Source organism: Equus caballus, chromosome 1 (assembly GCF_041296265.1).
Source record: "Equus caballus isolate H_3958 breed thoroughbred chromosome 1, TB-T2T, whole genome shotgun sequence".
NCBI classification, from domain to species: Eukaryota; Metazoa; Chordata; class Mammalia; order Perissodactyla; family Equidae; genus Equus; species Equus caballus.
The window spans coordinates 17,588,931-17,609,569 of NC_091684.1; the positions used below are offsets into that span (position 1 = coordinate 17,588,931).

Genomic DNA, 20,639 nt, shown 5'->3' on the forward strand with positions numbered 1-20,639 from the left:
CTATAGGATGGCTATTATCAATAAACCAGAAAATAACAAGTGTTGACAAGGATGTGGAGGATCTGGTACCCTTGTATACTGTTGGTGTGAAGGCAAAATGGTACAGCTACCATGGAAAATAATATGGCAATTCCTCAAAAAATTAAAAATAGAATTACCATATAATCTACTTCTGGCAATCTACCCAAAAGAATTGAAAGCAAGGACTTGAACAGGTATTTGCACATGCATGTTCATAGCAGCATTATTCACCATAGCCAAAACGGTGAAAGCAACCCAAGTGTCTATCGGTGGATGACTGGATAAAGAAAATGTGGTATATACACACAACGGAATATTATTCAGGCTTAAAAAGGAAGGAAATTCTGACATATGCTACAACATGGACGAACCTGGGGACATTATGCTAACTGAAATAAGCTACTCGTTAAAGGACAAATACTGTATGATTCCACTTATATGAGGTACCTAGAGTAGACAAACTCACAGAGACAGAAGGTAGAGTGGTAGTTGCCAGGGTCAGCTGAAGCGAGGAATGGGGAGTTATTGTTTAACGAGTATAGAACTTCAGTTTTGCAAGATGAAAAAAGGTCCGGAGATAAGGTAGTAATGATTGCGTAACAACTGAATATACTTAATGTTACTGAACTCTACACTTAAAAATGTTTAAAATGGTAAATTCTATGTCATGTATATTTACCACAATTTAAAAGAAAGTAATTGACCTGATGACCAGGTATAAAGCTAAGGACAAAAACTCAATCTTCATTTCTTCTCATGTTCAATGGAGGATTGTACTAAAATGCATTTTTTTACTAAAATAGGACATGAGTCTGTGATATCTCAAGTTATTGTGACCCAAATAATCTTTTGTTCCTATTAGTGTTTGAAATAAATCTGAGATTTAGTACTTTTTTCTCTAAGGTAAACTAAAAAAGAAAATGATTAAAATTTAAAAAGCAGGATTCATACCTCATACAAAGCAAGAGAGTGTCCATATCTCTGGAGAGGTCCCCTTGACAGAGTTCCTACATTCCATATACTGCTTTCTAAATTATAACTAAAAGCAAGAAAAGAAAATAACTTCATAAACTAAGATTCATTTTCAGTTTCTTAATTTGCATATGCTTTCTTCACTTGTATTCAACTATTCATTAAATTTAAAAACAATTAGGGGCCCGCCCCGTAGCCGAATGGTTAAGTTCGCTAGCTCTGCTTTGGCGGCCCAGGGTTTCACCGGTTCAGATCCTGGGCGCAGATAGGGCACTGCTCATCAAGCCATGCTGAGGTGGCATCCCACATGCCACAACTAGAAGGACCCACAACTAAAAGTACACAACTATGTACAGGGGTGCTTTGGGGAGAAAAAGGAAAAACAAAATCTTTAAAAAACGAAACAAACAACACCTAGAATAAACTCATAATTTCACGTACTATATTAAAAATGTTTCATAAAGACTCATACCTACTCTAAATTAGGATTCAATCACCTGAATGTACAACATACATTAACTTGACTAGGCTATTTATCACTGGAATTAATTTTTTCAATTGCCTTTAAGAATTTCAACCCATTGATTAGCCCAAACAATAGTGAGTTGTTCTGCATTTTTAAATTGTTTTAAAAAGCAAGCTTTTTCTTTTGGAAATAGATGAAAATTCTCTCCATTTTTACCATAGCCATTTGCTTTATGTATTCATTTTTATTCTGTTACACACACTTAGCTTAGCATTATATAAGTCAACCAAGAATTTATGTATTTCACATGTGCATACATAGCTTGTTTACTAATCACTTTTTTGAGATTGTGCAAAATGAATCTAGTAAGAGAAGCTTCGGTAAAAACAAGGTACTATTGGATTACAGGATACAAAAAGAAAATTAATATTTGTTCTAGTAATCTAAAAATACACATATGAAAACAGAAGTTCCAAATTATGGATCTCAAAGGCTTATCTAACAGCATTCCCGTTCAGCTGTCATTATCACACTCTGCACTCAAATCTCAATTTGCCAAAACATACAAAAGGAAGCACCAGCCAAGAACTGACTAGAACCTTGTTTAAGAAGCTCTCTATCAATTATTTCCTCTTTTCTCTTTCTTTCTCCAACTCATCAGGAAAGGCAAGGAAGCTCCCTTCACAAAAAAAAACAAAAGGGCTACCAAAAACTGTTTTCAGTTTTATGTTTAACTTATTTCGTACCTTGGAGTTACAGGATACACGTGTATGATACAACTGAGAAAATATAATCAACCAGGACACAGATTCCCCAGGTCTGCACCGCCACATCTACCTACCTACCAGCATCCGCACCCAACACACTGCTTTCCACCAAGTTACCATAAATTAGAGCTCAGCAAACTGTTTCTGTAAAGAGCCAGACAGTAAATCTTTTAGGCTTTGTGGACCACCTTGGTCTTACACATTTTTCTTTCTTTTTTACAGCCCATTAAAAATGCAAAAACCCTTTTTAGTTCCTGGGCCCTGGGCCCCTACTCTGCCGTTTGCTGACTCCTGCTATAAATAAACTACTGTTCTCCTTGTGCACTAGATCTCACAACACTCCAGCAGCGCTCTCATGTATTTCCTTATCACCATTTTTTTGGTCTTACTAGATAAGGGTCTTCAGCATACAAACATGGTGTTTTTTTCTCCATTTATTTAAAAAAAAAATTTCTCCTGACCTCACTACTTCCCCTTCAAGCTACCGCCCCATTTTGTTACTGTCCCATTTCTTTATTGCCCTTCCCTGCACCTTTCCATTCTCTCTTAAACTAAATCCAGTCAGGCTTTTAACAACAATGCTCCAGCAAAAGTGCTTTTGTTAAGAACAACTTCCTCATGCTAAATCCATGGCCACTTTTCAGTCCTCATTTTCCTTGACCTGGTTAATCATTAGCATTTGACACTGTTAATCAATCCTTGCTCCTCATATACTCTCTTCCCTTGCCCTCAAAGACACCACACTCTTTTGGTTTTCCTTTCTCACTGGTCATTCCTTTTCAGTCTCCTTTGCTGGTTTCTCCCCTTCTCCCCAATCTCCTAGTGACATGGTGCCTCATCTCAGTTCTTGGTCCTCCTCTCTATCTAGAACCCATTCCCGTGATAATCTCACCCTACCTCAGTCCCTGTTTCTACTCGTCCTCCGAGTCCCAGTATATTTTCCACAGTGTAGGCCTAGTGACTCTTTTAAAATGTAAGTCAAAGCATGCTCAAACGCTCCAATGACTCCCAAAAGATCTACAACACCTTCCATGATTTGTCTCCCTCCCCCATTATCCCTCTAATTTCATGCTTCCCTCTCATCTATTCCATGCAAGTCACACGGGCCTCCTGCTGCTTCTTGAACTTTCCAAGTAGTAGCTTCTACCTTAAGGCTTTTGTCTGGCTGTTTTCTCTGCCTCCAGATTAACTGCACTGCCAATGCTTAACCTCCTTCAAGCATTTGCTCAGTTTTCACCTTTCCCGCGAGGCCTACCTTGACCACTACAATTATAAGGCCAACTCCCTTCTCTTTGGCACTCCTGATTTGCTTATCCCTGCTATCTATCTTGCTATCTATCTATCTTTAAATATGCATATAGATGAATATATGTAATTTACTTGTAATCTTCTTATTTACTGTGGTAACCAAGGCTTTTTCCAATTGCCTTGTCTTTCCTCACTAACTCCACAAAGACAGGGACATTTATTATGTCCACCAATATATCCCAAGTATCAAGCACACAGTAAGTGTTCAAAACAGTTCACTCTGCCCATGCATACATGTTAATATTCACTAATGTCAATGTATATATGTTCTGTGAAATATTCTCTAATTTAATAGACACTAATACAGAACTTTTATTTACTGAATAATTCTGTCTTAATAATGTAACATCTACACCTCAATTAAATTCTACTATAGAAGATAAATCAACTTATGACTGACACTATCACTTCTAAATGCTATTTAAATATCCTTACCTACAATTGAACTACATTTAGAATAACAAAAAAATATTCTCTAACCTGTGAAAACAGCAACAAAGTTACTTCTAATCTGCTACCTCATAGTTTATAACAAAACTAAATAAATAAATACTGCAACCAAAAGAAACAGGTTTTAGACAAAACAAAAGTTAAACTATCTGGTTCAATGGAAAATATCTAAGTTTAGGAGAATATCAAGTAATATTCATCACTTAATTTTAAATATGCTATTGAACTTAGAGCACAAATTTTTAAGATTTCCATGTTTCCTTGACAATTATACTCTTTGTCTCTACTTTGCAAATATCACAACTTAATCCAAAGCTCTACTCTATTTTCACAGGCTTTTCATTTTCATTAATCATAGTTAATTTCTGTTTACACATTTAAATCTCATTATTTCTTCAAGTTCTTTTCAAATCTTAAATCATTTTAACCCCATCAACTCTCTTTCAATTCTTTCTGCTGTATCTTATCCTAGATATATTGTTATAGAATTCTAACTGTTCACCTAAATATTTACCTAAAACTCTTCATCCCTCTCTCCAGAATTTATTTTATCTTATACTTTAATTCTAGTCATCTCTTCTTATACACAGTAGAATTTTTTAAATCCCCAAGAATAACAAGGGATTTTCAGCGGCCAGGATTGCCAGATAAAATACAGGATGCTCAGTTAAATTTGAATTTCAGGTAAACAACAAATAATTTTTTAGTTTAAATATGATCCATGCAATATTTAGGACAAAACCAAAATATATATATATATATATATATATATATATATATATATATTGCAAGGGGCCTATTTATATTAAAAAATTATTCACTGTTTATCTGAAATTCAAGTTTAACTGAGTGTCCTGTACATGTGCCTGCTAAATCTAGCAATCCTATTTGGTACACACCATTATGGTATATTGTCCAGTCAGTTCTGATTGGTCGATGCCCAAGTTGTACCAGTTACTACATATTATTAATATTATCCCTGTAAACAACATTGATAAATTATTCTTATTTCCTCCTTTATTCTGTTATTGAATGGTTCATAAAGTACTACCACCCTGATGGAAAAAAAATCAGATAAAGCTGCCATATAGGTGATTTCCCTTATCCTCCAATCATGCAGAGGACAATCTCCATTGAGCCAACAGTAGATGCTATCTATTTTATAATACTGGCATTTTCTAACAAAAGCTTGTAAAGTAAATACAAAGTAAAAGTTCAGGTAAATGAAAACTTACAGAACAAATTGAGAGTATTTTTATATAAGCAATTACACTTCAAATTGAAAAAGTAAGAGGTAGCAAGATTCACAGTGACCAATACAGGCATGGCCTGCACTTATTTGAAATTAATATTTTCTCACTCAGAATACATTAAAAGCACTCTAGAACGGTAATGAAATTCCTACACAAAACAAAGCTATATGCACAATGACAAATAATTAACTACAGATATATTGAGTTCATATATTCTCAAATAAGTCCCACGTAGCAAATAGGTACTATCATAAAAATAATCATTAATAAATTTGGACAGCAATAAGACACTAAGGATAGCCTTATTACCAAAAAAATGCAGCTTAAAAAAGTAGATTTTGAAAATTTTAAAAAACCAAAAAATACTTACTTCAGGACCATTTGAAAAGAACTGTAGTTAAAAGAATATCCACCAATCACCCACATAAATTTCCCATGTAAAACTGCTTTATGGGAAGCCCGACCTACAGAAGGACTGAAGGGTTTAACATTTGGCAGAATCCAGTAAGATTCAGTAGAAGGAACATTCAAAGAACAATCAGGACCTATTTAAAAAAAAAAAAATCAAACAACACAATGCATTAAACAAAGACCTTAGATTATAGAAAAAGAATATGCAGATTAAGAGAACTTAAGAATTCAATGCTCATCATATTAACACATGTAATTAATGGGCATAATAAATGGTCTGAAATATAGCTTATAGGGAAAATTCTAACAGCAAATGTAATTCCTACAGGGGAAAAAAAAGTATACACTCAATCAGACTTGGATACATTCAAATAAATATAACAATCTAAAAGAATCATTTAAATAACATAAAATTTCAGATTTACTTTAGTATGCTACTAGAATGTTAGAATGGAAAACAATGTACTCAAATCCAAGTTCTGTCACTTACTAGAAGTGTGACCTTGGGCAAGTCTGTTTACCTCTCCAATCATCAAGCCTTTATCTATAAAATAGAAATAACAATCTATCCCTTAAGGGTTATTATGAATATTTAATTTTTTAAGACAGCGGAAATGACAACATTTGTAAATTGCAAACTATTAAATAAATATAAAAACAAAAATTACATTTTTTCTTAGGATCATTAAGAACAACCAAAATTGGCATCAGCAGGGAGGTTTATAATCCTTAAACATAAAAAATTATTCTGCATAGTAAAACAAAAATTATTAATTAGTGTAAGACAACTTAAATACTCTAAGTTGAAAACATTGCCTTTTCTTATCTATATTCATGATGTTACTCCTGAGTCTTGGTTATCTCATCTGTAAACTGTAGGAGACCATCCTAGATCATTGGTTCTCAAATTTAAGTAATGGGAGGAATGCTCCTAAAGGAAATACATTTTCATCAAACTTAAGGACTCATAAATTATTTTAATTCTAATGACACTAAAATATGCGCAAACAATTAGGCAGCACTCTAGATTATCTCCTTGATAATGACACCATCTTTTGAATCAGATATAGAAAACTTCACTATTTCTGAGTGAAAAGACTGTGAACTATTCCTTGGTAATCAAAGAAATCAAAGGAACATGCTGATTTTAAAAAAAACTAATTTTAACTACAATTCTAAATCACTTAGAACTCATTTAACTCAGGTAGGTAAACAACCCATGAGCAAAATCTAGCCCACTACCAGTTTTTGTAAATAAAGTTTTATTAGAACACAGCATGCTCATTCATTTAAATATTGTGTACGGCTGCTTTTGCACTGTAACAGCAGAGCTGAATAGCTGCAACAGAAATCATATGATCTGCAAAGCCAAAAAATTTACTTACATGGCCTTTTACAGAAAAGTTTGCCAACCTCTAATTTAACTGAAGAGAAATGAGATCATATAGACATTACATATAAATAATATATCTACTGGTATGAATTTTGTATCTTGCTTTCTTTTTTTTTTAAAGAATGGCACCTGAGCTAACATCTGTTGCCAATCTTCTTTTTTTTTCCTTCTTCTTCTTCTCCCCAAAGCCCCCTGGTACATAGTTGTATATTCTAGTTGTGAGTTCCCCTGGCTGTGCCATGTGGGACACCACCTCAGCATGGCCTGGATCTGACCCAGAGAAACTCTGGGCTGCAGAAGAGGAGCTGGTGAATGTAACCACTCGGCCATGGACACAGCCCCTGTATCTTGTTTTCTTAAAGAGAAAATGTAGACTGTGGAAATTAATAAAAGAATCTTAACTAAACTAGAGTTGGGAAAGCCTGTAGAGGGAACTCCCATACCCTATCACATATCATCAATTACAAACAGGAAGAGACCTACGCTTGGATCTTCCACAGGAAGTAAAACTACTTTACCACTGAAGGAAGACTTCTCTCCCTACTCAGCAACAGCCCAGCCAATGAGAAGTGCTACAGCTCAGCCAATCAGAAGCCACTGTCACCCTGAACTGTTCCTTTCCCCCCATGTACCTTCCTTTAGAACAGCCCCTTCCTACTCCCTCCGTTTCTCTATAAAAACAGCTCCCCTGCTTTGTTTTCCGGATTTGCCTGTGGTTTGCCACAGCACGCACATCCTGAACTGCAGTTCTGCTGGTTATTCCTGAATAAACTCATTTTGAGGGCAAAACAGGTGAATTTGCTTTTTAAGTTGACAAGATTTATTTTAAATCATTTAAGTCAGGAATAATAAAGCAAATAGGGTAAAATGTTAACAATAGGTGAATCTGTAAAGGGCATTCAGATATTCTTTGCACTATTCTTATTCTTGCAACTTTTGTATAAATTTGAAATTCTTTCTAAATAAAAAGTTAAAAACAGTCTACCACCTAAAGGCACAGAGTTGAAAGCAGTCAAATAATATCTGGGTATTACTTGGCAAAGCGTTTGATAAGGAATAATGGCATGTAAAACTCTTCAAAAAGTCAGGAATATATTTAAATCAGTAATATGTTTCTACTGCACTAACACAAAATATTTTAGAGCAAGTTTGTGGTAGGCTGAATAATTGCCCCCAAAGATATCCAGGTCCTAATCACTGGAACCTATGAATGTTACCTTACCTGGCAAAAGAGACTTTGTGGATATGATTAAATTAAGGATCCTGAGCTGGGTAGTTTACCCTGGATTATGCAAGTGGGCTCTACATGTAATCACAAGTGTCCTTACAAGAGAGGGAGATCTGACTACAGAGGAAGAAAGCACTATGACTACTGAAGCAAGCTGCTGTGCTGCAAGCTTTGAAGATGGAGGATGGGAAAAGAGGCTAAGGAATGTAGGAACTGCAGCTCTAGGAGGCAGAAAAGTCAAGGACACGGATTTTTTCCTAAAGCCTCTAGAGGGAGCGTGGCCCTGCCACCACCTTCATTTCAGCCCAGGGAAACCAGCTTCCGACTTCTAACCTGCAGAATGGTAAGGGATTAATAAATGTGTGCTGTTCTAAGACACCAAGTTGGTAGTAATTTGTTAGAGCGGTTATAGGAAGATAGTACTAATTACTAAATTTATTAACTTAATTAATTTATTTGAACTAAATACTATGTTTAATACAGAAAACCAGGGTCCAGAGATTTTCAATTTTACTCTGTAATCTAAAATACCTAATTTCTACACAAAAGAAAATAGCAGTCAAAATTCTTCCTATCTTTTTTACTACCATACTTTATGTAACTTCTAGTAATTATTAGAAGGAATGGTATATAGCCAAACTCTACAGATGGTCTTTATCTTACTCTAAATTAGTAAGTTTATAAATAGAATGAAAGATCTACGAATACGACTTAAAAATTTAATGAAAATTAGATGTCAATTTGTAGCTTTCTAGATTCTATAACTAAAATGACTAAAAATGTAAATCTATCAATATTAATTTAAAACACAAATAACTATAAAGAATACCTTACACACACAAAGGCTTCATCTATTAAAAATCTAATATTGATATCTACATTTATGGCCATCTAAGACTCCCTTTTTATAAAAATACGTCCATGAAAAATCTTCTATCACTTCATAATCTGGCCCCTCATGTAACATTTCTGCATAACTTCTCTCGATATGGGACTCTCCTCAAGGTAAGCAGATCTCGGAAGTCTTGAAAAGGATCTAATAAACTAATTCACATTACAGTGGGTTTTCATAAAAACTTAATATGCTACCTTTTCCACAGGTTATGTGTAGTTTAATAATCCAAAGAGCATAAATGAATTTCTAATGCTATAATTTTAGGCATTAGTGACAGGCTGCCAAGAGATTTTTGAGGGGAAAAGGCTGTTCTTTAATGATACAGATTAGAACTATACTCTGATCCCTCCCAAATTCACATCTCTGGCCCCACAATCTCTTTTGAATTCCAGGCTCAGAGTCAAACTACCTATGTGACATTTCCACTTGGATGTCTAGCAATCATCTCAAACTTAACATATCCAAAACTAAAATCTTAATTTCTTGCCCCGAATTTTGCTCATTCACCATCTCATGATCATCTCAGGAAATAGCACTTTCCATTCACCCCTGCTCAGGGCAAAAACCATGGTGCTATTCTTGAGCTTTCTCTCCCCTACACCCCACAGCCAACCCACCAACAAGATCTGGACTGACATTAAGTGGGTATGCAGAGAGACAGCCTTCCCAATTACTAACGTATGGAAATGTTTCAATGATCACCGGTAAGTAGATGCTGCCTCAAGTAGTCAAGTACCCTACCCGCTTCCCTTCCCAGCTCCCCTAGCTCCTCCTCTGAGATAATCCAGACCCCTCCACAATCAACAACTAAAGGAGTAATGTCTGGCACAGTATGGCTCATCCAGGATCCTGCTCCAGTCCTAAGGCCAGAAACCATTTTGACTGTTTGCTGTCTGTCTGTACCTTACAATTATAAACAGTTTTAAATTCTATCACCCCTACCAGATTCCAACTACTTTCCTAACCCTTCCTTTACAACTACTATCCTAGTCCAAGCCACCATTCACTCTTACCTGGACTATTGCACTAGTCTCCAAACTGGACTCCTTATTTCTATTGCTCTCTTCCCATCATATTCAACTCCTCACAGTGTAACCAGAATGACTAAAAATGCAAATCCACTCTTAGGATTCCTCTACTCAAAATCTTTCAATGATGTCCCATCAGACTTAAAATGAAAAATCCTTAACAAAGCCTAGAGGATTGGCCTCAGCATACACACTTACTGAATGAATGAATAAATGAATGAATGAATGAATGAATAAATGAAAATAACCTTAGAACTATAAAAGATTATGAGCATGAGCTATAAAGTCGAATCTATCTTTCCTATTTATTAGCTGTGACATCTTGGACAAGTTACTGAACTTCTCTAAGCTTCAGTTTAACCATGGAGATTAAACCTAGAATAATATAAGATTCTATGAAAATAAAATGAGATTGTACTTAATATTTAATACTACAATAAAAGCTTCATAATAGCAACCTTAGTGTTGTTATTAAGTCAACCCCTTCATTTTATATGCACAGGAGGGAACTAAGTATAATTAAGTCTGCAAGCAAAACAGGTTAATGAGGTCTAGTGTTATTGGATATTATAAATATACATGCCAAGAGAAAAAAGTAAAATTTCAAGTAAAAAATTCCTATAAACACAGGTAAATCGAATTGAGAAATAATGGCAAAGAACAAAATCTAGAATAAAGAAAGTACTACAAAGTTTTGAAAGTCTTTCCAAAGCAATTCTAGACTACTGAATTACATTCCTTCTTCCTTTTCAAAGTTTCCTAATTACTTTGCATTGGAAAAGTATTTCTAAAGGAATCTATCTCTGATTTTATAATGGAAATCAGTACAAAAAGTGTTATTTGCTTTTACACAAATTAAATTTATAAAATAACTTTGCTTCGATAAAGAAGGATAAAGATTTAAAGTCTTCAGGTGAGCAAAACAGCAATCCCCCAAAGGTCCCTCAAATTTATGAACAGATTTATATACTAACTTCTGATGTTACTAGAAAAACTACAGTTGCTATGTGCAAAGACAGAGAATGGAAAATCCAGCAGTAAAATTTCACCTCCCCTAACAACAAGGCAGATGAGTTGTTCCTTCTACTGATTAGTATTTTAACAGCAGGCTTTGATTTCTAAAAACAAGAATTAGTCTGAGTGGAGTTTCTCTATATCATTTAAAGCCGGAAAAGAAACCAAAAAGTGATTTAGTCAAATAAGGGATTTTTCAGGGAAAAAAATTAATCTTGCTTCAGAATTTGAGACTTCTTTTTGATACAGTTTTGGCTCATACCTTTAATTCATATTTAATCTATGCCATCATAAAAAAAATATTGATTTTACTACTAAGGTGGTACATATTGAAAGGGCCAAATTTTATTTATTTTCTTTTTGTAATTCTCAATTGAAAACATTAAATAGGGAGCCGGCCCGGTGGCACAGCGGTTAAGAACACACATTCTGCTTTGGCAGCCCAGGGTTCACCGGTTTGGATCCCGGGTGCGGACATGGCACCACTTGGCAAAGCCATGTTGTGGTAGGCGTCCCACATATAAAGTAGAGGAAGATGGGCATGGATGTTAGCTCAGGGCCAGTCTTCCTCAGCAAAAAGAGGAGGATTGGCAGCAGTTAGCTTAGGGCTAATCTTCCTCAAAAAAAAAAAAAAAAAAGAAGAAGAAAACATTAAATAAATACTGCTAACTGTGAACTATAGCAAATGCAGGTTGTTAAGCTGCATTTCTATAAATAACTCTATACTACAGTTATCACTTTTGATATTTTAAATCTAATAACAGAAAAGAAAAAATATATATATACACATATATACCCTCTAACAGTATCTCTAGGGTAGTATATCAGTTGAATTTCTTTGGTTGTAAGCCACAGAAACTAATTTTGGCTAACTTAAGGAAAAAATGCGAATTTATTGAAAAAATACTGGGAAATTCAGAGAATTTTAAAAAGAGGCTGAAAAATCAAGCTTATAACATACAAGTATCTGGACTTACCCTCCCATCCAGATTACTCTCAATAAGTGAAAGGCAATTTTCCAAAAAAGCAATTGGATAGCTAATAGGAAAGGGAAACTACACTGAGAAAGGAGATTTTAAGAGAGGTATATGTAACTTACTGTAACCATTCCAGAAATAGTCTTATGATTTAATATGTGTGCTGAATCTGAAGTTCTCCAATAAAAGGCAAAACAAGATAACATCAACACAAGAGTCTTATCTTCTAACATCATTAGAAAAAACTTGATTTTATTTCAGTATCCAAAGTATTCTAAACATTTTCTAGGCCCATAAAACCAATCTCCAAAGGCCAGGTGTCAATTTAAGTTTATTTTAAATCTCCACAGCTAATTTGACAATATTTTAATTTTATAGAACAATGAAGTGTGTGAGTGGTAATCAAAATACTACATCTGTTCCAAGAATACTTGGCTCTCAAAGCTTAGGTCAATGATGCTATTACAGTATGAAAAGAAACTGCCCTTCTGTTAGCAAAGATCAGCGGTTTCTAACAGACTACTTTTGAGTTGTGGAAGACTTACAACAAAGCTTTACAGATTTTGGTTGCGATTAGTTGAAAACGACAAATATGGAGTTAACTAGGATTGAGATCAGGATTTGTTTATCCTACTTATCTAAATCAAAGGCACAAAATAAGTGGTTGTAAATATTTCAACATTAGGTAAGCTTCTATAAGGAAGGAACCTATCTGTCTAGCACAGAATATTCTGTGAACTGTATTGTGACCCACAGCTCAGTCCTTTGTTCTATTCTCTCTACGCTCACCTCCCTGGTGATCTCATCTGATCTCATGGCTTTAAGTATCATCAGGAGTTTCCAACTTAATACTTTCAAGCCAATCACCCCCAAATTTATAGATACAGTACAGACCTCTCTCCATTAAACTCCAACTGCCTCTTCAACATCTCCTCTAAGACGTCTAAAAAGACATCTCAAACTTAACATACCAAAATCAAACTGATCTTCCTCCTAAAATCTTCCTCATATCAGTTGATGACAACTGCATCTTACTCTAAGGTCAAAAATCTTAAACTCATCTTTGACTCTTCTCTTTCTCTCATCCCCATATCCAATGCATCAGCGAATACTATTAACTCTGCTTTAAAATTATATTTAGTATTCAAGCAATTCTTATCCCCTACACTACTACCATCTCTCATCTAGATTATAATTATAGCAGTAGCCTCTTAATTGGTACTCTGCTTCCATAGTCTATCCTCAATATAGAAGTCAATAGGAAACTTTTAAAAACTAAGTCCAATTATGTCAATCTTCTGCTCAAAATTCTTCGATGGCTCCCCATTTCAGTTAGGGGAAAAGTCAAAATCCTTACGATGGCCTACAATGCTAAGGCTTAGCTGATCTAGCTCCATTCTTCACATACCTGCATTACTCCAACAACCCCTTAACCCCATATTCCTAACGATCACCCTTGCTAACTTCTCTGAGCTCACATCTGGCTAATGTCCCCCTCAGTAATTCAATTCCAGGCACACTGGTCTTTTTGCTGGTCCTCAAACACACCAGACATGTTCCTACCTTAGAGCTTTTGCACTGACTGTTCCCTCTACCTGGAATGTTCTTCTCCTAAGTATCTATATGGCTAACTCCCTCACTTGCTCAAGTCTTTGTTCAAACGTCACCTTCTCAATAAGGCCTAACCTGACCATTCTATTTTAAATTCTAACTCTCATCCCCAGATCTATCTATCCTTCTTTCTCAGCTCTACTGTATTTTTCCATTGCACTACCCCTTTCTAATACACCATACTTATACATAAGTTTATTATTTATGGTCTGTCTTTCCTAGCTTGAATGTAAGCTCCAAAGAGATTTTGGTCATCTTTGTTCCACAACGTATCTAAAGAACCTAGAAGACTGTCGAGCACTCAAAAAATTTTGTTACAAAAATAAATGAATGATTAGTGAATAAGGCTTGTTATACATACATTCTCAATGCTACTTTTATTTTTAAACAGTCAACTTTCAAGTAGGTTAGGAATAAAAACAATGTGATTGGTCTTGCAAAAAGTTGGATCTGCTGTTTTTGTTAGGTGGGGAGAATAAACTAAAAGAGAACAATTCAATCTAATACATTACCTGTCACTTATCTCTCCACAAAGTTAAATAAAGCAGAGAGACCATGTTCATCATTATTAAATTTCTAAAGGAAAATGTAAGCTATCCTGCGAATTTCTTCAAGGCAAACTGTTCTCTCACATGTACTTCTATGTTATCCTAAAGTAACTAACTATGTCTTAATATGTTATATGACTAACCCAGAAAAAAAAATACTTTAGAATAAAATATTCATGAGTTTGAGTAAAAAGATTTTATATTTTTCTGAAACAAACAAAATTAGCAAGTTTTTACAACTTGAATAACGTCATGGAGTTTAACTGTAAGTTCTGGTAGTCAACACTGCCACCCAATGGCAAATGCTAAAATGTAACACCAAAGGACTGAAACAAATACAAGACAAAGGATCCAAGAACAGTGGGATCTGACCTGGCCTTATAATGTTAATGGGGTGAGGGTATTCTAGGAGGAAGTTCAGAAATAAGACAGGCCTTGAAACAGTAAGGAAGAACATGCAAGAAACTGAAATAAGTCCAAATAAAGTGTGACTTTTAATAAAGATTCAGAGGCACTAAACAAAACTATCAAATTACATGACTTATACGTTTAGATATTGTCTTTTAATCGATAATTTAAAGGCTTAAAACAACCAACTCTAAACCTTATACGAGAACTGTGCCTGAAGTGGATTGAAAAGGAATACTGAAAACATAAAGAAAATACTGATGACATTTAAAAGGACTGAACAATAAAACTGAGCAAGATATTCTAGAATAGGAAAAGAACAGGGACAATTTTTAAATGGTTAAGTAATGGTCTTGTTTATAAAAGATGTTAACCTGTTTTCATCTTTATAGAATAAGAAAAAAATGTTTTGTTGTAATTGATTAAGAAAAACATCATATGCTAAAGCCTGCTGGTTTATCTTTTTAACCTAACTCCTACCATCTATGCCACATTGCAAAGTATTTCTGAGTAGACACGAGAGAACTACTGAGCCCATTCCTTGTCAATTATGACAACAATCTATACTTAAAAATATTTTATGTGGATTTTTTTATTTGTTTGGAAGATTCTAATTACTTGAATCTCCTTCCTCTGTTTGGAAAAATCTCTCATTGTGTGTTTTGTTCAGAAACTGGGTCCTTTCCTACTCTACAAATCATTAAAGTTAAATTGTCTATATCTCAAGGCAGCCAAGGTATGAGTAAGACCTAGGTTTAGCCAAGCAGATGCTACTAAGCAGGACTTTGAAACTTCACAAGTGATACACAGATGTGGGAACAATTTAGAATTCTTCCTATCCATGCCTGCAGCATGCAGTATCCACAGTAAGGATGCTAGTGGTAGTACCCAGGGTCCAGTGGCAGTGACAGGAATATCCTCATCAAACTTCCCTGTGGCTTCCTCTCTGCCGCGAACCCACTCACCTAGCCTTCTGTTCTACCTGCCCCTTCCCAAGCAAGGTTTTTCCAGCCTTTCCATCTCTTTTGTGAGCTGTGCTCAATGTCCTTTTGTATTTGTTAGGGTGCAGGGTAAGAGAACGAAAAATAAGTTGCTTAAATAAGTTAAAAGTTAATTTCTCTCTCATGAAACATTCTCAAGGCAAATGGGCAAGTGCTAGTGGTTACTAGAGGCACTGCCATTTAGCAACCATTGGGAAAGATCTCAATGATGTAAAATTTCCACACAGCACTTCCACTCACATCCTACTGACCTAAACCTAGTACAATAGCCATACTAGCTGCAAGGAAGACCAAGAAACGTGGCACGTAGCTGGAAAGCCACGTGCTGTGCTAAAAACTCAGTGGATTCTATTACTAAAAAGGAGGGAAGAACGAATGCTGAGAGATACTGGTCTCTGCCATACTTTCCAATAACTGCCTTTTCTGCTCAAGTAAGCCAGAACTGTTTCCATTGCTTACAATCAAAAACTTCCAGTGATTCAGATTTTTTTTAAGTTATATAAAAGAGAGAAACATGAAGCCACTCTGATTAGGGAGTTGATGGGGGGGACATCACCCCATGTGCTTTAGTCTGCTTTGAAAATTAATGTTCTAATATATTCTTTATGAATGAACATAAATCCAATCGTTATATCTTGATTTTGATGTTTAAAAATACCTCATTGAGCCCAATGTTTGGAGAGAAGCCATCTCAAAAGAAAAACGCTTTTCAAAGTTGCCTTTTTTCCTCTTGTGACTTATTCAGACAAACAAATTTTATTAAGTGAAAAGTGTCACAGAAGCAGATGAGTCCACATAGGTTCCCATCCATTAAGTAATCTAATTAATACGTATATATCATTTTCTTTAACTATACATTATTACAAAATTAAACATTATACAACAAACTTGTGCATTTTTCAAAATGGTGCTCTTAGCATTTTCTATATTCTTTACTATTTCAGCTTTTGTGTTTTCTAAGTGCTTTCTACAGGAAAAGAGAGACAGTTGACTTTAATGGTGCCATCTATCCTTAAAATATACTCCTATGTAATTTGGAAAAATGCCTCAATGGTAAAAAGATGAAAGCAGACAGTTAAGGAAGAAAGACTCAGATGAAAAAGTTAAGTGGGGAAAACTACAGTGATGGCTAAGCAGAAGTCTTAGGATGTGCCACATAGAAAAACTGAACTTAGAAAACAGGAGACATGAAGACCAGGTGGGACAAGCACTAGAGAAATGTTAGGAAGGGAATCTAAGACTTAACAAAAAGCAGGCTTTTCTTCTGTGTTCTCTTAATAAAATCTCAGTTTCTAGTGAGCAACCCTTACTTTTTTATTTGTATACTAGCACAGAACCCAATTGAATAAGTTTAACCAACATAAAGGATAAAATATAATGGAGGTAGCAACAATCTGTTTTTTAACCCAAAGAATGCAGTTCCAAACAACACAATACAAAAAAGTGCCAGATTTTGATTCTCATAAAGATTGCCTCCTCAGCTCTCATTTTCAAATATCGCTAGTTCTTTGATCATTCCCCAGATGTCCTAGAAACAAATACCTCTCTCTCTTTTTCCCTCAATGATTCCCATTCTATATATCTGAAATAAAAAATCTTTTTTCCCCTAATGATTTTGGTCATAATCCCACCTACTCAAGCTATGCTTCCTTAAATACAGAATCAGGGATCAGGTTTGAAGCTCAAAGGAACCAACCTGCACATCCTCTGTCTTGAAAGAAGCACAATCTCTCTTTCACTAAGCACTCCACCCTCAAAACACTCACATCAATTCAGAGATCAATTCTTTAATTATTAATAATTAATAATGATACAAAAATGTCTGACTTCTGTATATTTTATAATTCATAAAAAAGATGTATATATATAATTATTCACATTATCACTTTGCTTTAAAAGTGAACATACCCAGTATTCGCTTCCTTATTTCCGTTAGCTTACAGAAATATAAGAGTCAAGATTTTTCATGATTTGAGGCACTGAGGAGAATAATAAAATGTTAAAGGCCAATAAACAAAAGCCAGAAAAACAAAAGATATTTTGAACCAGATCTATTTTACAAAACCACCAGAAAATAAGCCATTCCAAAGAAGGACTAATAAAAGGAAGTGTAGAACAAAAAAAGGACAGAGATGTTCATAGAGAAGATTATACAAATGTATTCCTCTTTTGCTTTCAAGAGTGTTGAAATAAGATGGAGATTAACAGGGGTTGAAGACTAGTTTGAAAAACACTATAAAGACCTGGGATCATCATGGCAGCGTGAGAGGATCCTTTTGTCTCTCCCCTTCAATCTACAAATAAAACATCCATAATCCAACAAAGGCTACATTGCCCAACTCACCAGGATGCCAGAGAGATCTACACATCAGTACATACAAAGACGGATGGATAGGAGCACACAGAGAAAGCCAACTGGGGGAGTATCAGAGGCAGTGCCTAGGATCCTGGCCCCCCAGCCACAGTGGCTGAGCCAGCTGCCCCTGGCCCCAGAGAACGTGGTAGGCAGCAGCAGAGGTGTATCCACAATTCCAGCTTCCCATCTACAGTGGCATCTGCAACCATGGGGTGCGGAGCAGCAGCAGAGATGGAATCCTGCAATCTCAGCCCCCAACCATGGCTCAGAGGCTGATAGCAGCAGCAGCACACAGATGATTCCTACCTCCCAACCTCAGCAGTACCTGGGGCCACCAGGAAACGGGCAACTGCAGAGGAGGAGCCCCCGAACCCAGCTCTCTCCCCCCACTTCCCTTCCCCCTGCCACAGCAGTGGAGCTTCTGACCCAGGTGATCCTGGATGAGGTGGAGGTTATCAGCCATCCCTGTACCCTCAACGGCAAAGCCAGCAACCGCAGCAACACTGGCAACAGCAAGGCATCAGTGCCCCCCAGAGGTGCAGGCAGCTATCACAAGAGTACCAGCAACACCCCTAATGGAGGCAGTAGAGGTTGGAATGTGCCAATCCTCAAACATAGCCAGAGTCAGCTCAGGTAAGAGATACCAAAAACCAGTGCTTTACTGCCACCTCCTGAGAAACAAAAGAATGGTCTCTAATCTTCAACCAGTAGATTAGTTAGAATCAAAATCAACAAAGAAAAGTGTTCACTACCCAAATGCACCAGGAGAGGAATAACTCAGCAAGTACCACAAAAAGCCATGGTAACATGGGATCACAAAAAGAAAACACTTCTCCAGAAACCAAACATAAAGTCATGGAAGAGTGTCATCTGATAAAGAATTCAAAATACCTGTCATAAAAAACTCTGAATGAGCTACAAGAAAACTCAGACAGGCAGTTCACTGAGCTTAAGAATAAAATCAATGAACAGAAGAAGCACTTTACTAAAGAGACTAAAACTCTAAAAAAGAACTAAACAGAAACACTAGAGCTGAGGAACCCAATAAAGGAGTTGAAGAATGCATCAGAAAGCACTGGAAATAGAGCAGACCATATGGAAGAGAGAATTAGTGAGCTCAAAGAATAAAAAGCTAGAAATGATGTAGGTAGAAGAAGAGAGAGAATTAAGATTTTTTTTTAAATGTAGAAATTCTATGAGAATTATCAGATTCTGTTAGAAAGGGCAACATAAGGATAAGGTATCTCAGCAGGAGGAGAGAGAAGGAAGAAGACAGCTTGTTTAAAGAAATAATAGATAAGAACTTCACAAACTTGGGATGGAACTGGATATACAAATCCATGAAGCTAATACAACACCCAATTATCTCAACACAAAAAGATATTTTCCAAGATACATGATAATAAAACTCAAAAATCAGTGACAAAGCAAGAATATTAAAGGCAGCCGGGGGGGGCAAGAAACCCAATAGCTTACATGGGAACCCCCTTTAGGCTATCAGCAGATGTCTGAACAGAAACTCTACAAGTCAGTAGAGAGTGGAATGATATATTCAAAACACTGAAACATAAAAACTGTCAGCCAAGAATACTCTATCCAGCAAAGTTATCCTTCGGAAATGAAGGAGAAATAAAGGCTTTCCCAGAGAAACAAAATTTGAGGGAGTTTATTGCCCCTAGACCTGTCTTACAAGAAATGTTGAAAAGAGCTCTCCTACCTGAAACAAAAAGGCAAAGTTAAGCAAAACTTTGAACAAGGTGATGAATAGAATCAGAAAATTGCAACTCTATATCAGAACGGGTTAGTTAATAAACACTTGATTATAACACAAAGGTTAGAGGAAAGGAAGCTTAAAAATAACTACAATCACTTCAATTTGGTAACAAACTCACAATATAAAAAGAGATAATTTGCGACAACAAAAACATTGAAGGGGAAGAGGAAACAGACAGAACTTGCATAGCAAAATGAAGATAAGATGCTACCAGCAGAAAAAGGACTAGCTTATCTACAAGACCTTTTATACAAACCTCATAGTAACCACAAAACAAAAATTCAGAGCAGAGACACAAAACATAAAAAAAGAGGAAACAGAAAAACAACACAGAAAACCATCAAAGTGAAATGGTAGACAAAACCAAAAGGAAAAAGTAACAAAGGAAATAGAGAGAAACCAGAAAACAAAACATAAAATGGTAGCATTAAGTCCTCATATATCAATAATCACCCTAAATGTAAACGCACTAAATCCACCAATCAAAAGACAGAGTGGCTGAATGGATTAAAAAACAAGACCCAACAGTATACCACCTCCAGGAAACCCATCTCAGCTCTCAAGATAAACATAGGCTCAAACTGAAAGAATGGAAGATGAAACTCCCAGCAAATGGCAACGAAAAGAAAGTGGGTGTAGCTCTACTTCTATCAGAAAAAAGACTTGAAGCCCAAAAAAGTAACAAGAGACAAAGATGGATATTATATAACGATAAAGGGAACAACCTATAAAGAAGATATAACATTTATTAATATATA

General features: G+C 35.7%; 1 protein-coding gene across 4 annotated transcripts in view; it reads right to left on the minus strand.

The window, feature by feature from the left end:
• Positions 1-20,639, minus strand: part of ATRNL1 (attractin like 1) — a 740,103-nt gene that overhangs the window by 675,529 nt on the left and 43,935 nt on the right. For all 4 annotated transcript variants that reach the window (XM_070260546.1, XM_005602549.4, XM_070260536.1 and 1 more), the window contains exons 6-7: positions 5,608-5,782; positions 973-1,060 (exon numbers count right to left, since the gene is read on the minus strand). In XM_070260546.1, the coding sequence (XP_070116647.1) occupies positions 973-1,060; positions 5,608-5,782 (263 nt within the window). The remainder of the gene's footprint in view (positions 1-972; positions 1,061-5,607; positions 5,783-20,639) is intronic.